This window comes from Prinia subflava, chromosome 1 (genome assembly GCF_021018805.1).
Source record: "Prinia subflava isolate CZ2003 ecotype Zambia chromosome 1, Cam_Psub_1.2, whole genome shotgun sequence".
NCBI lineage: Eukaryota > Metazoa > Chordata > Aves > Passeriformes > Cisticolidae > Prinia > Prinia subflava.
In genome coordinates this window covers 83,681,328-83,693,743 of record NC_086247.1, presented here as the reverse complement: position 1 = coordinate 83,693,743, position 12,416 = coordinate 83,681,328, and the positions used below count along the sequence as shown (strand labels likewise).

Here is a 12,416-nt window from a genome sequence, read left to right as displayed (position 1 = left end):
TAAGAATACATTTTTACTTGAATATGTCTGTTAACCATATCTAATCTCTTATAACCCTCTCAGGAAAACCAGTATTTGCAGTTCTTCCATAAGCTTCATAGCAGCCAAGATGTGTTTCCCTGTAGTCAGCATCACCATTTCAAATTATATTTAATACTTACTTTGAAAATGTTTGAGACGGCTCCAAATGCTGCCAAGTGTCTGCCTTTTTTAAGCACTTTTAAGTATTGTGATTTGCAGTTCTGCACATGAATGGCAGCAGAACGAAGACTGCTTAAGTAAGTGATTAACACTAACAAGCCTTTCAATTGGATAAACTGCAACCTGAAGAACCTTCCCCCTAAAGACTCTGAAGGAGAAAATAATATCTCTAGGGGATTATGTTATCAAAAGGCAGTAATAAAGATTTCCACTCACAGCTCTTGTGGATATTAGGCAGCTGAAACAGCCCGCCTTTTAAGAAAAATGCTTTTCTTGTGTTTTTGAAGTTGTATCTCTTAGGCATCACCTCAGTGTATTTACTGAGGGCAATCAGAGGAAATCTTTTAAAACTATCTGGAAATACAGTAGCAAATTAAAAAACTGAGTTATTTGATATGTCAGTTGGAGATGAGTGCAAGGTAAAAATAGGAGCTGTAGGGCTTGTCTTGCTTAAACTCAGAATTTTAGAAAAAATATATTAATCTTTTTAATGACTTCATATGTGGGTACATTCTGGTTTTAAAAACAGTATCTAAATCCTAGTCTAAACACATTCTATCAATAACCACAACCCACTATATCACATATTTTGGTTGTGTGGTGCAGTAACCCAGAAGATGTAGAGACATGTTTAGTTTGCAATGCTTTTATTAGAATAAATAGAAGGACAACAATTGACATTCACAAAGTCAATGACATATCACAGGAATGAAGATGGGAAATTGTATCAGTCAGGAAGGTGTTGTGTTTGGAGATGGTGATTTAAGAAGAAATGTAGCCTTACAGTACATGCAGCACAAAGAAGCACAATTGCTTTACTCAAAGAAGAATGACTTGCTGAAATTAAGAACTTTGTCTGCAGGTTGTCAGGCATCAATTCAAGGATGGTTGCCCACTGAGTTCAACAGGAAGGAACAGGATTATTATAAAAGCTGTGGTTTCTTCAGAGAACTCCTATAGAAAAACCAGACTCTCGATATCAGTGTCAGAATTTCTCACAAGAATCAAAACACTGGTCCTGAATCTTAAGTTATTCAATCACAATGGAAAATACTTCTAAGCTACCTCTTGAAGTTCTCATTTATTCCTGGATATAAGTCCTAAGTACAACTCGTGTAAGCAGAAATATCTGCACCCAAAGATCTGAAAAGGCACACACTTCTTCAGGAATATCTCCCTAGATATTGAAGGCTTCCCACTTAGAGATAATGAAGAGATGAGATTATACTACAGTACTAGAGTAAAGGGAGTATGTTTCTTAGGGGTAGGCAAGCATCATTTCCAGCCCTTTTTCTTCTTAGGGAGAACAATATTTACCAAAGAGGAGGATCATGTCGCTTGGATTGTGTTTAACCAAGAAAAGGAATGGGCGGTCAGCCCTAAACTCTACAGGCTCAGAGGAATGTTGGATGTCCCCAGTCACAACCTCTGAGCCCCCTGCCTCGGTGCCCTCTTCAGTGACTTCCATGTATGCCTCGTGGATGGCCTCAGATACCCTCAGGCTCTGTGCTGAGGAGATGCCAGAGAGGTTGGCCGAGGGGCTGAACAGGTCGGTCATACCCAAGGATGTCAAGACAGATGTGAGGTTATATTTCTCCACAATCTTCATGCGTGGGAGGTACACTTTCACCCTCTTCTTTTCCAGCACCTTCGGACTGGTCCACTCCATGAGTTTTTCATAGCTGATTTTGTTCTCAAGCTGCGAAGAGAGGCAGGGAATGAAATCTCTGAGACAGAAGTTCAATGGCCTTTAAAGCTGTGTTTTTACCACCTAATACTGGCATTTTCCATTTACTTTATACACACAATAGAATTGATACTTGTTCTTAAATGCACTTGTTTATCCTGTATGCTTCCTCCTGACTATGGAGCCAGTATCATTTGTCCATGTTGAGGAAGTTCCTCAAACCTTTTTCATCTGAAAATTTCTTCATCAGATCAAGTTCTTTTTGTAAAAATACAGTTTGTGAAAACATCAAATCAAATTGGCCTTAGAACTGTTCCTCTTGGAAGATATTTTGTTGATCCCTTTCCTCAGCTTTATTCCTTCCTAACATTACTTTTCTCATTTTCCTTTTAGCCAGCTCTTCAAATGCTTTCTTCATCACTTTGATTTTTTTTATTTCCTGCAGGATAAATTTTTCTTCTTTAGCAAACATTTTAAATCACTCACAGTGATAAAAATCCTGCTCCCTTGCCTGCTTCTGATACCTGATGGAGATGGGTGCATATAGCAACATCCTCCTCTGCAGGGCTACAGCAGCACTACACTGCTTTACCTTCATTGTATAAAACTGAGCTCAGGACCCTCCTAAGAGGCTCTTCCTGAGCACCTGGACAGATTTTGTGCTCCTCTGCCTGCCCAGCACAGCAGCCAAGCCCCATTGAAGTTGTCACTCTTCTGCTTGCCCTGCCAGGGCCATACCTGTGCCAGGCCAGAGATGTCATCAGGCAGCAGCACCAACAGACTCATCTCTCCACTGGTATACGGAAGCTCCAGGACCTTAATTTTGTCTTCAGCCACTCTTGCTACTCTGAAGGTGCCGTTCTGATGCATCATTTGCACAGGTCTGCTCTCTTGCTGCAAAAACAAAAAATGTGAGATGATGTGATGTGTGAGCAATCTTTTTCTTTGGTCAGAAAAGTGTACAAGCCCTTTGACAGGACAGGACTCCATCTTCAATCATGCTGCCTTTGGAGAAGACCTGTGTCTCCATTTTCCTCTCTTGCCTTCTTTTGTGGCCTGGAAGCCTGGTCAAACAGAGATCTTGAAAACACTACTTGGCTTTAGGCCCAGGCACTGACCATGATGGACTCAGCTGTATCACCCAACCTGTGACAGGTATTTGTAACACCCAGACTGTTGGCTGTGTGAGCCAACAGCTGCCCTGGCCAGAGCTGTGTCTGTGCCCTCCTACCTCGGTCACATTGAAAGGCTCTTCCCGAGTGTCTTCTTCCTTAAATGGCGTTTTCCATATCCCTCTGAAGTAAATGACGTTCACAATGACCAGCACAGTATCCAGATCAACGGAGTCTGACACGAGCAAATCTTGGATCCGTCCTTTAAGAAAGAGACAGGTCAGAGAGGGGTAAGATGCAGCTCCTCTGGTGTGCACAAATATCTGTGATGTTAGAGTGAGAGTGGGGATTTCTGCTTTGTCGAGTTTCATTTTCATAACAATAAGCAACCAAACTTGTTTGACCCACCTTTTCTAGAGATTATGGGGAGAGGAAGACAAGGATATAGTTTATGGTAGGTGAGGGAAAATACCTGCTACACATTTTTCAGTCCTTACCATTTGTCTCTTTCTCCACCCAGGAATTGATAAGCCGTCTTGCTTCCTCTGCAGCTGTTTTGAAGTCAACTTCTTCCAGCTCTGCTCTGTAGAATTTCTTTGCACACTTTATGTATTCCTATAAGCAGAAGGGTTACAGTTGTCAGACTGATGAGAGCTTTGAATTATATGGATGTGTAACATAAGATTTGTGAAATAAACCAGAATGTTTTAAGGAACAGTGAGTGTTTACTCCTGGATTTGAACATGTCAGACACTGTACATCTCAGTCACATCTGTCTTCCTGTAACAGAATCTTAAAGCTGTAGAAGAATGACTGCTTCACATATATAGGTTTGGTGCTTTTTGATGAGACAGTGTTCTAAAATAAAGTTTTGATATATTTCCTTTGTTTTATCAAAACAGTTTTATTTTAACAAAAATTTCTAAGACACAATGTTTGTCTCCTTCTCTTTGTGTTCACTCATTAGGGTTTTGAATATTGTGTTCTCACATTCTTAGATTTCAAAAGTGAAGCTTCCTCTCACTATGAAAACTGACAATTTCAGTTTTCATTATTTCAAGTAATAAATTTATTTAATTTCCATTAAAAGTTACATTTTTCATTAAAAGCCATTTTTCTAGTAAATAACAGCAATCTTGATTACTCTCTGTGATTTGCCATATAGGCATATTTTATGCCATTATACCTTTTGCCTTCATCTAACAGGCGCAGAAAGGTCCAAACTCATTCTGTGCCAGTTCTCCTCATGGCTCACACGCACCTCTTCATCAACAGAGACTGGGCTACTGTTGGTGATGCAAAGTCACTTGGGCAGAGTCACTAAGTATTACAGGAAATCTCATGGAAGTCAGTTCACAATATAACTCACCTGGAGAATAGGGTATGTTTTTTCAATATAGAGTCTGTCAGCAATCCTGAGAGAGTGAGTAGCATTTTGCCTGCTGATGTCTGAGAGAAGATCCTTGAGTGTTTTGTGGATGTACTCAGGAGTGCCACACTGAGGTGATGACATGAAAAAAGAAGATAGATTGTGTAAGGAAGTAACATCCTAAAGTATTGTCCCTTTCAGTTAAAAGTGATGCTACAGGGCAATCTTCCCCCACAGACTGTCACCTTTGGGGCAGCCAGTGCTGTGGTGGTGGTGCATTGAACTGGCAAGTACATCCTTGTCAAGACAAGTTCCTGAAATGTGCTTTTTAAAAGTTGCAGTTGAGTTCCTGTCACTGAGACTTCTGTGCTCAGCGTCTTCCTGCCCAACTGAAAATCCAACTGCTGTACCCTGGCTCTAGGTACTGAGCCCTCTTCAGTCATCCCCCAGCAGCACTTTCCTGGAAAGACACCCTGGTGCCCAAAGCATTCTCCCCACACCATTACTTGTTCTGGTGCAAGATAAGCAGCCTGCTGTCTTTCTATGTTTGTTTAAAAACAGGTAAATCACACCCTCCTTTCTTCCCTCCACAGATCCCCTTGGGTTTAGGCCATTACTGTAGGTCAGGGTCTGCAACTGCCAGGAGGAGAGGCAGAAAACTTCTACTTTTGTTCTGAGGAGAAAATAAGACAGGAAGGAAGATTAAGTTATTTCTCTACCTGGGAGTCAGAAATGTCTCCATCTCCTGTAACATTGTCAAAATGAAGAACCTGCAAGAGAAAATACCAGTGGTAGAAATGAGAAGCATGACCAAAAATAGCGTGAATTTGAGATTTGTGTATTTGCCTGTGTAAAAAAACCTGTTGGCTCAGAAAAAAAAATGCTGAGAAAATAGATTAACTAAAAATTTACAGATGAGCTTGCAACTGGTCTATACCCTCTGTGACCTTCCTGTAAACTGTAAATACTACTCTTTGCTTAGATGATATTTTTTTCTAGTGAATGACTAGAAATTATTTGAGTTACATAGTATGTATTGCTAAAAATACTGTCTTCCTGCATTTCTGGGATTTATCTTTTATATATATTAAAAAAGGAAATCTGATTACATTATTTAGACCTTGTCAAAATTTAAAAACCTTAAAATTGCCTGACTGGTAATCTATTTTGCTATTCTCCTTGAGACTTTTTTTTATGTTAAAGTCAACAACCTGTTTTATTGAAAATATACCTTTTTAATTAGGATTTTCTACATATAACTCTTGATTCAGTTCTCTATTTTGTGACTTTGGCTTAGTTCTTGTGCATTGAAACAGGTGAGAGCCTCATCAGTGAATAATATTTTTCAGTGATGTTACTTAGACAGAACAAATAGCGCAGGTAGAGGTCACTTTACCCTCGTGTGAGTAACTTACCTTCTCCATCTGGGATTGAGTCTTACCCCTTGCTCCCATATACACCAGGGCCAGGGTTGAAAGCATGCTCAAGGAGGAAAGGAGCACATTGTCATTGCTGCGGTGAAATTTCACCTCTTTGAACATATCAAAACAAAATTCTGCACTTGCTGCACTGATGGAGGCCATTGTGGAATCCCTGTTTGAAGGAAACAGAAAGAGTCTGACTTACTGTGGTGAAATAGGTCAATTGTAAGGCAAAAAATTCAGTGCACATGAACCTCAAACTTAGTGCACAGGGTTTTTTCAGCAAACAGAATCCAGTGGTGTGGATTTAGAAGGCAGAGATGCTTTTGGATTCTTGAGCAAAGTGCTGGACATCTGCCAGTTGTGCATAGACTGCTGAAAGAAGAAAACTGATTAGAAAATACAGTACTTTGAAGACTAATGCAACAGTATAGAGCTTATATCACTTATAACTTAAGGTCTCAAGCATCTTCAAGCCATTTGTTTCTCTGTGCAGCTACTAGAGAACAAAATCCAGGGTACTCCGCCATGTATCACGTCCCTATGGAATCAAGATCTTCATGTGACAGTGATCTCTTAATGTGAGATGATTTGGACAACAATGCATCTAACTCTTCCCCGATAGAAGGGATGCTCATTCTCTTTCTAAATTGAACTGGTTATATAGGTGATTTAAGGTGGATTTTTTTATTATTTACCTATTCTACTTACTATTATATTTTAGGCATGGGGGTCTTTTTGTTGTCATTTATCTTTGAAAATGTAACTATTAAAGATAACACAGAGCTGTAGAATGATGGGATCATTTGAACATTCTGCATTTCCTTCAAGAGAATCTCTTACATAAACCCTGGAATTTAAACAAATTCAATTTTGTCTTTTAATACTAAATGAAAAATAAAAGAATAGAGGAAGAAAGTCTCGTGTAATTTATCACCAGCTTTTCATCTTGGAAGAGTTAGTAAACAAAGCTATAATTCATAAACACAAATACTTTGACTTTATGCATGACAGACTCTGAAACAGCAAAATAATACAGAGGATACATCTGAAGGTAGGTAAGGTTACTGCAGAAGGCATCCTGTGATAATTAATTTCTTCAACTGATATTGAAGGCCACAAACATGAGGTTACATCAATACGATTATAAGTATTGTAAAAGACAACTGGTTTTTATCTTGCAGATTAGAACCTAAATCATAATTGAAATAAATGCTTACCTTATCAGATTCACCAGGGAAAGGTATAGCACAGCTTCTCAGCTGTACTTGGGGCAGACTTGACAAACCCCTAGAAATATATCTCGTGTTATTTTGTGACACGCCCCATGCTGCCTGCTCTGTGTTTACCCAATAAAGTGATGGATGGAGCTCAGTGTCAGACATAAACTTTTACTTGGAATAAGTCCATTCTTTGAAACAAAAAAAACCCCAAAAAGCCTGAATGAAAGTATTTTAACTTAAAGTTTCCAAAAATGAAGATTTACTCATCATAGCACATGAAACCTTGTAGAAAAGACAGAAGAACATTAAAAAGACTGAAGAAAAATAATGATAAAAGCTACTCATTGGAACTTGACTAGTAAGTATGATTTGGTTATGGCAGCAAATAATGTAACATAACTTGTGAAATTAAAAAAGAATTGTGAGGAATTCAGTCTTGCAGAATGTCTGTAAGGATTTTTGTCTTATTTTCCTTAATATTTTTCTATCTTGAATACTGACAGGCCAGATCCATCTCAGAATCACCATTCTGTGAACTCACAAATTTTGGTGAAATCAGCATCTGCGGGGCTGTATTTATTGCAACTTTTCTCCTATTTTTGGCTGGAATACCAGTATCACCAATCTATCTTCCCACCAGAATCCATAGCTCTTCCAAAGGAATGGAGAAAATTTGGCACCAAGGAACATAAGAAAGAGCACATCCTTTCAATGTTTATTGCTGAATTCAATAAATTTATGTAGCTTTTTCTGCAAGAAGTTGAATATATTTGCCTGGTGTCCCTTGCTGTATTGTAAAAAACCACAGACATAGAGCACACTTTTACAGAGCACAGTTTTTTATTCCAGAGCAATCTAGCTCAAGGAACTCAGACACAGTCACAGTCTGTGCAGCTCATCAATGGAACAAAACCCTCAGTGAGAGTATTTTGGGAATATAAATTAATTTCAAAGGCAATTTCAGTGCATCTACATGGGAAAGAATTACAGAACTAATGAAAAATGTGTTGGGGAAAGAGAAGTTCAGAAAATAAGAAAGACAAGATTTCTGTAACTTTTTAAATTCAGGCATCAGGATATTTAGATCCTAGTCAGATGCTACCAGAAAAGGATTTGAAGTCATCACTATAATTTTGAAGGGTAGTTTAAGGTGTGCTGTTCTTTTCCACAGGTCACAGCACCAGATGCTAGGTTCAAAATGTGCCTTTTGTACATACAGAGACCATTCTTACAAGACCATTCTTACATTCTTCCACAAGCAACTTCATGGCACATCAGCTGAACAAACCAGCTGAAGAAACATTCATGGTCTGCAAGACAGTCATAATATACAATAGCAAGCAGAAACCAGTTGCATAATTCCTTTGAAATAAAAGAATGGACAGACAATAAAAGAAACTGCTTGCTTTGACCTCTTAAATGCCACGTAATTTTAAAACAGAAATCCAAAGTCAATACACGAAATGGCTCTGAAATTGTCTAGAACAAATTATGCCTCAGGAGACTAGAGGTGGACTTTTTAACCCTTTTAGTGGTCTGTGCAAGAGGAAAACCTCTGAAGGATCCCTGCCTTTCTCTCTAGTACAGTTCTTCATAGTCCCATTCAGCTGAAGTTGCTCATGCAATAGGAGCCATGAAGAGCTCAGTCTGGACTGGTGCATTTACATCACACTGTTACTTTACATGGTACAGTGCATGATCCAGGCCAGTCTACTACAACCCTTGTAATGCAGGAACAGGGCTTTTGAGGAAAGATCTTTAGACCTTGACTCGTTTGGGTGGCTTGTCACTGCAGATCTACTGCAAGTAGAATGAGATATTCTCTCACAGGAGCAGTGTGTAAGCTGGACACCACTGTTGTGAGTCCCATTTAGCTGAAAAGGGTCCCACCTTGCTGGAGGACAACCTGTCAAATGAGTGCATGTGGCTGTGTAGGGTGCACCATCAACTGCACAGCTGGGAGAGCTCCCTAGACTGCAGGCTGTTCCTGCAGCTGCTCCTTCTGCCTTTCCATCTTGGGACTGCCTTGTTTCTGTTCAACCTGCCTTCTACATCGTGGCCACAGTCCATTGCAATATACTTGACAGCTCAGAAGGCAAAGGATTAGACAATATGTTTGTCCCTGTCACTTCTAACATTTGAATATGCCTTGAGTCTTTTTCCTTGACAATCGAATTGTCTGGTGGTGTGCTCCAACTCACCGTGTGTGAGCCACCTTGGCACTGATGCACCACCTACCTGAATCACATTTGTATCAACATAGACAGCCTGTCACTTGGTAGCTGCAAAGATGTCCCATGAGTTGGTACAGCTGTTTTGTAACAGCCAGCTCACAGCATTAGTGTTGTTAGCAAAATATTTCTGTGTTGAATATACTCACTAATGAAAGAGATTTTTTTGGTTTACAGTAGAGAAGAGGCAGCCTTGAGAAGTTTGTTAATGCACAACCCAGGTTACTGTTTTTGTTAGAATATCTTGGTTTTTTGGTCAAATGAAGATTAATGTAAATCAAGCTGCAGAGGCAACAAAATCAATTCACAAATAAATAAAAATCTTGATTATGATCAGCTATCAGCACAGAATTGTAAGAATATGAGAGGTAGTGCCTAGTGAACTGGGGAACTTTACATCTGTCATGAAGGCAAGTGAGGTTAAGCAAACCTTGCTGTAGTTGAAATGCTTCCTCAGAGAAAAGATAATGTATTTCCCTGTCCAGCACAGCTGTGTAATGCAGCACAAACACAAAAGGATGTGTTTATCCACATATCCTTGTTTGACAATGCTTGTCCCAAGGAAGAGGTCAGCTAAGGCTCGGTCACCCTTTCCTCTGCCAGGCATTTCATTGTGGTGCTGTCCCTAAACCAACAGACTCTTGGACATCTGGACCTTTGCAAAAGGATATGAAGTCCAGGTCAGCTCACAGACCAAAGCCTCTCACCCAATCACAACACTCCACGCAGAGCTCAAGATTTAGTTCGCATCCCTGCTGCTGTTCTTTTGTCAGTGGAAGGAGCATTTTGATTGTTTCATGTTTGTCTTGCTCAGAGTGAGTGCCAGTGATTGTTCAGTTAGCTGTCACTGCAGGCCTTGGTGGTATAGCAAATCAATGATGGTTTCTCTCTCAGTTGTCCTGTAGGACTGTGTTCTTTCCCCAGTCTGAAGGAACTTTAGGGGTCTGGCCAAGCTGCTTCAGACAGGAGCTCTTAGTCCACCTGGTATCTTTCATTGACAGCGCTGTGCCATCCTGAAGTGCTGGGCATCTTTGCTTGGAGTGCTGCCTTGGTCAGTCACAGGCTGTGACAGGGCTGTGCATACCTCAGGCTTGGCAGAGTGAATTTCTCCAGTGAAGGCATCTTCAGGAGGATCCTGTGATGGATTTGGTCACAAGTTGCTCACCCCTGCTGCATCTGCTTAGCAGTGCACACAACTCCAGGGTCTGTAGCTGTACAGCACACACAGCTGTGCTTTTTGCAGTCAGCACAGAACCCGTGAAGTCCCTTATTCATCCCTCAAGTCTGTGGAATCAGCCAGCAGCCAGGGTGACACTGTGTAGGCCTAACTCACTGGCTCTTAAGGAGGCAACAGGGTAACGAGGGCCTTAGAGCACACATGCCCAGCATACACACAGGGCAGGAGAGATGGCCACTGCCACTGGCACCACAGTTAACTGGCTGTGCCACATGGGAGCTGAGTTACCAGCATCCCTCTCCACAGAAAAGCCTGTTTTGGCAGGCTGTGACTAACCCTGCCAGTGTCACCATGCCTGTTACATTACCTCCCATCACTCACTGGAAGTCTGCCTAGCATGTCCTTTATCTCAGCACATACTCCCAAGAAAAACAACACTTTTCTTTTACACAAAATAGGAGAAATTAATCTCTTGGTTTGTTTTGACACAGGCATCCTTCCACAAAGCCTTCCTCTCCTCTGAATAGCAGCCTACTGAGATTCTAGACAATATTCCTGACATGTCTCCTACAAGAAAAGACTGCTGCAGAAAAGGAGAAATGTCACTGCACAAGGGTCCATGCCATCATGTTGGCTTTACGAAAAAGAACTGGGAAGCCTGGCAGACACCAAGTTGACTGTGAGTCAGCAATGTGTCCTTGTGGCAAATAAAATCAACAGCACGAGGGGATGCCTTGAAGCCTAGAAAAAGCAGTGCCAGCAGGTAAAGGGAGGCTTTCCTGCCCTCTGCTCAGCACTGGTGGGACCACAGATGGAATGCTCAGTATGGCTCTGGGATTTCCATTACCAGAGATGGGGATGTACTGGAGCAGGACCATAGAAGATGATTAAGTGATTAAAGTATCTGTCATGAAAGGAGAGACTCAGGGACATGGGACTTGTTATCCTGGAGAGGAGAAAGTGTAGGGGGATTTTATCCATGTGCATAACCTTCTTGATGGGAGGGTAAAAAGAAGATGGAGCTGGACTTTCACCTGTGAACAGGTAAGAGAGAAGAGACAGAACCTGAAATAGCAGGAATTACATTTAAACATAAGAAAATACATTTTCTTTGGATAGGGAGATAAATCCAGGTTGCTGGAAGAGACTGGAAGAGACTATGGAGTTTCTATCCTTAGAAATATTCAAAACTCAGAAGGACAAGATCCCAAGTAACTTGCTGTAGCTGACCCTGATTGAAAGGGGGAGCTTGGAATAGCAGATCAGCAGAGGCCACTTCCAGTCTCAGCTGTTCTCTGCTTGCATATTATCTAGAGGAAGAACTCGAGGGAGATGGAGAGAGCAGGGTTATTGCACATTAAGATGCAAAGAAAGTACAGTGGTGTGGATGAGGCACTTGGAATGGGACTGTGTGGCACATTTCACAGACAAGCATTGTTTCCATGCTGTACAGAGAGAAGTGTTGTTTCATAGTGGCAGAGCCTTGGATGTCTCTGTGCTTGTGGAGGGGTGCAATTTGTGCCACTAGATGCAGAAGGTTTCAGCTTTTGTCTTGCTATATGCTAAGCCTTATTTCTGGTACTGCACAGCAGTCTGTAAGAGAAAAAGGGTCTCAGTTTTTCAGAAAATGATTTGGAGAGCTGTGACAAAAATGCCAGTCACAACAAGGACATTTTCAAGGTTTATTCATTTTTGCCTTTTGAAAAACTTTTGGAGTATTTTAATATTGTTAAAAGTAAATACTAAAGCAAGTTACAGGTTTGGTACAGTATTTCTAAATTTGCACGTATTACTGCCTCCTGTCTTTTCTTTTTGGAAAGGGGAAGCTTTGTACTTGCCTCTGAGTCTCATGGCCCCTTTGCTTCTTTCTCATTCCTTCATTTTGACCATTATTGTTGTCCAGGAATCAACATTGGTCACTGAGGCATATCTTTGTACTTTAAGCACTTTCCAGTTTAATACTCAAAGGAAGAAAAGTTTTCAAATGTAACCCTT

The 12,416-nt window shown here is 40.7% G+C and overlaps 1 protein-coding gene across 1 annotated transcript; it reads right to left on the bottom strand.

The window, feature by feature from the left end:
- Positions 1 to 831: 831 nt before the first annotated feature.
- LOC134552399 (ovalbumin-related protein Y-like) lies at positions 832 to 7,148 on the bottom strand. The gene is made up of 8 exons (XM_063401048.1): positions 7,011 to 7,148; positions 5,785 to 5,962; positions 5,089 to 5,139; positions 4,370 to 4,498; positions 3,498 to 3,615; positions 3,120 to 3,262; positions 2,627 to 2,782; positions 832 to 1,900 (listed from the first exon to the last, which is right to left on the bottom strand). The coding sequence occupies exons 2-8, from the start codon at positions 5,950 to 5,952 to the stop codon at positions 1,499 to 1,501; spliced, it is 1,167 nt and encodes a 388-aa protein (XP_063257118.1). The 5' UTR covers positions 5,953 to 5,962; positions 7,011 to 7,148; the 3' UTR covers positions 832 to 1,498.
- Positions 7,149 to 12,416: the final 5,268 nt, after the last annotated feature.

Excerpts from the sequence above, each read along its gene's own strand:
- LOC134552399 (XM_063401048.1), bottom strand. The coding sequence starts at position 5,952 with ATGGCCTCCATCAGTGCAGCAAGTGCAGAATTTTGTTTTGATATGTTC. Across the intron at positions 3,263-3,497 it reads GGTGGAGAAAGAGACAAATG|GACGGATCCAAGATTTGCTC; the intron begins GTAAGGACTGAA and ends TCTTTCTTAAAG. Across the intron at positions 2,783-3,119 it reads AGCCTTTCAATGTGACCGAG|CAAGAGAGCAGACCTGTGCA; the intron begins GTAGGAGGGCAC and ends TTGTTTTTGCAG.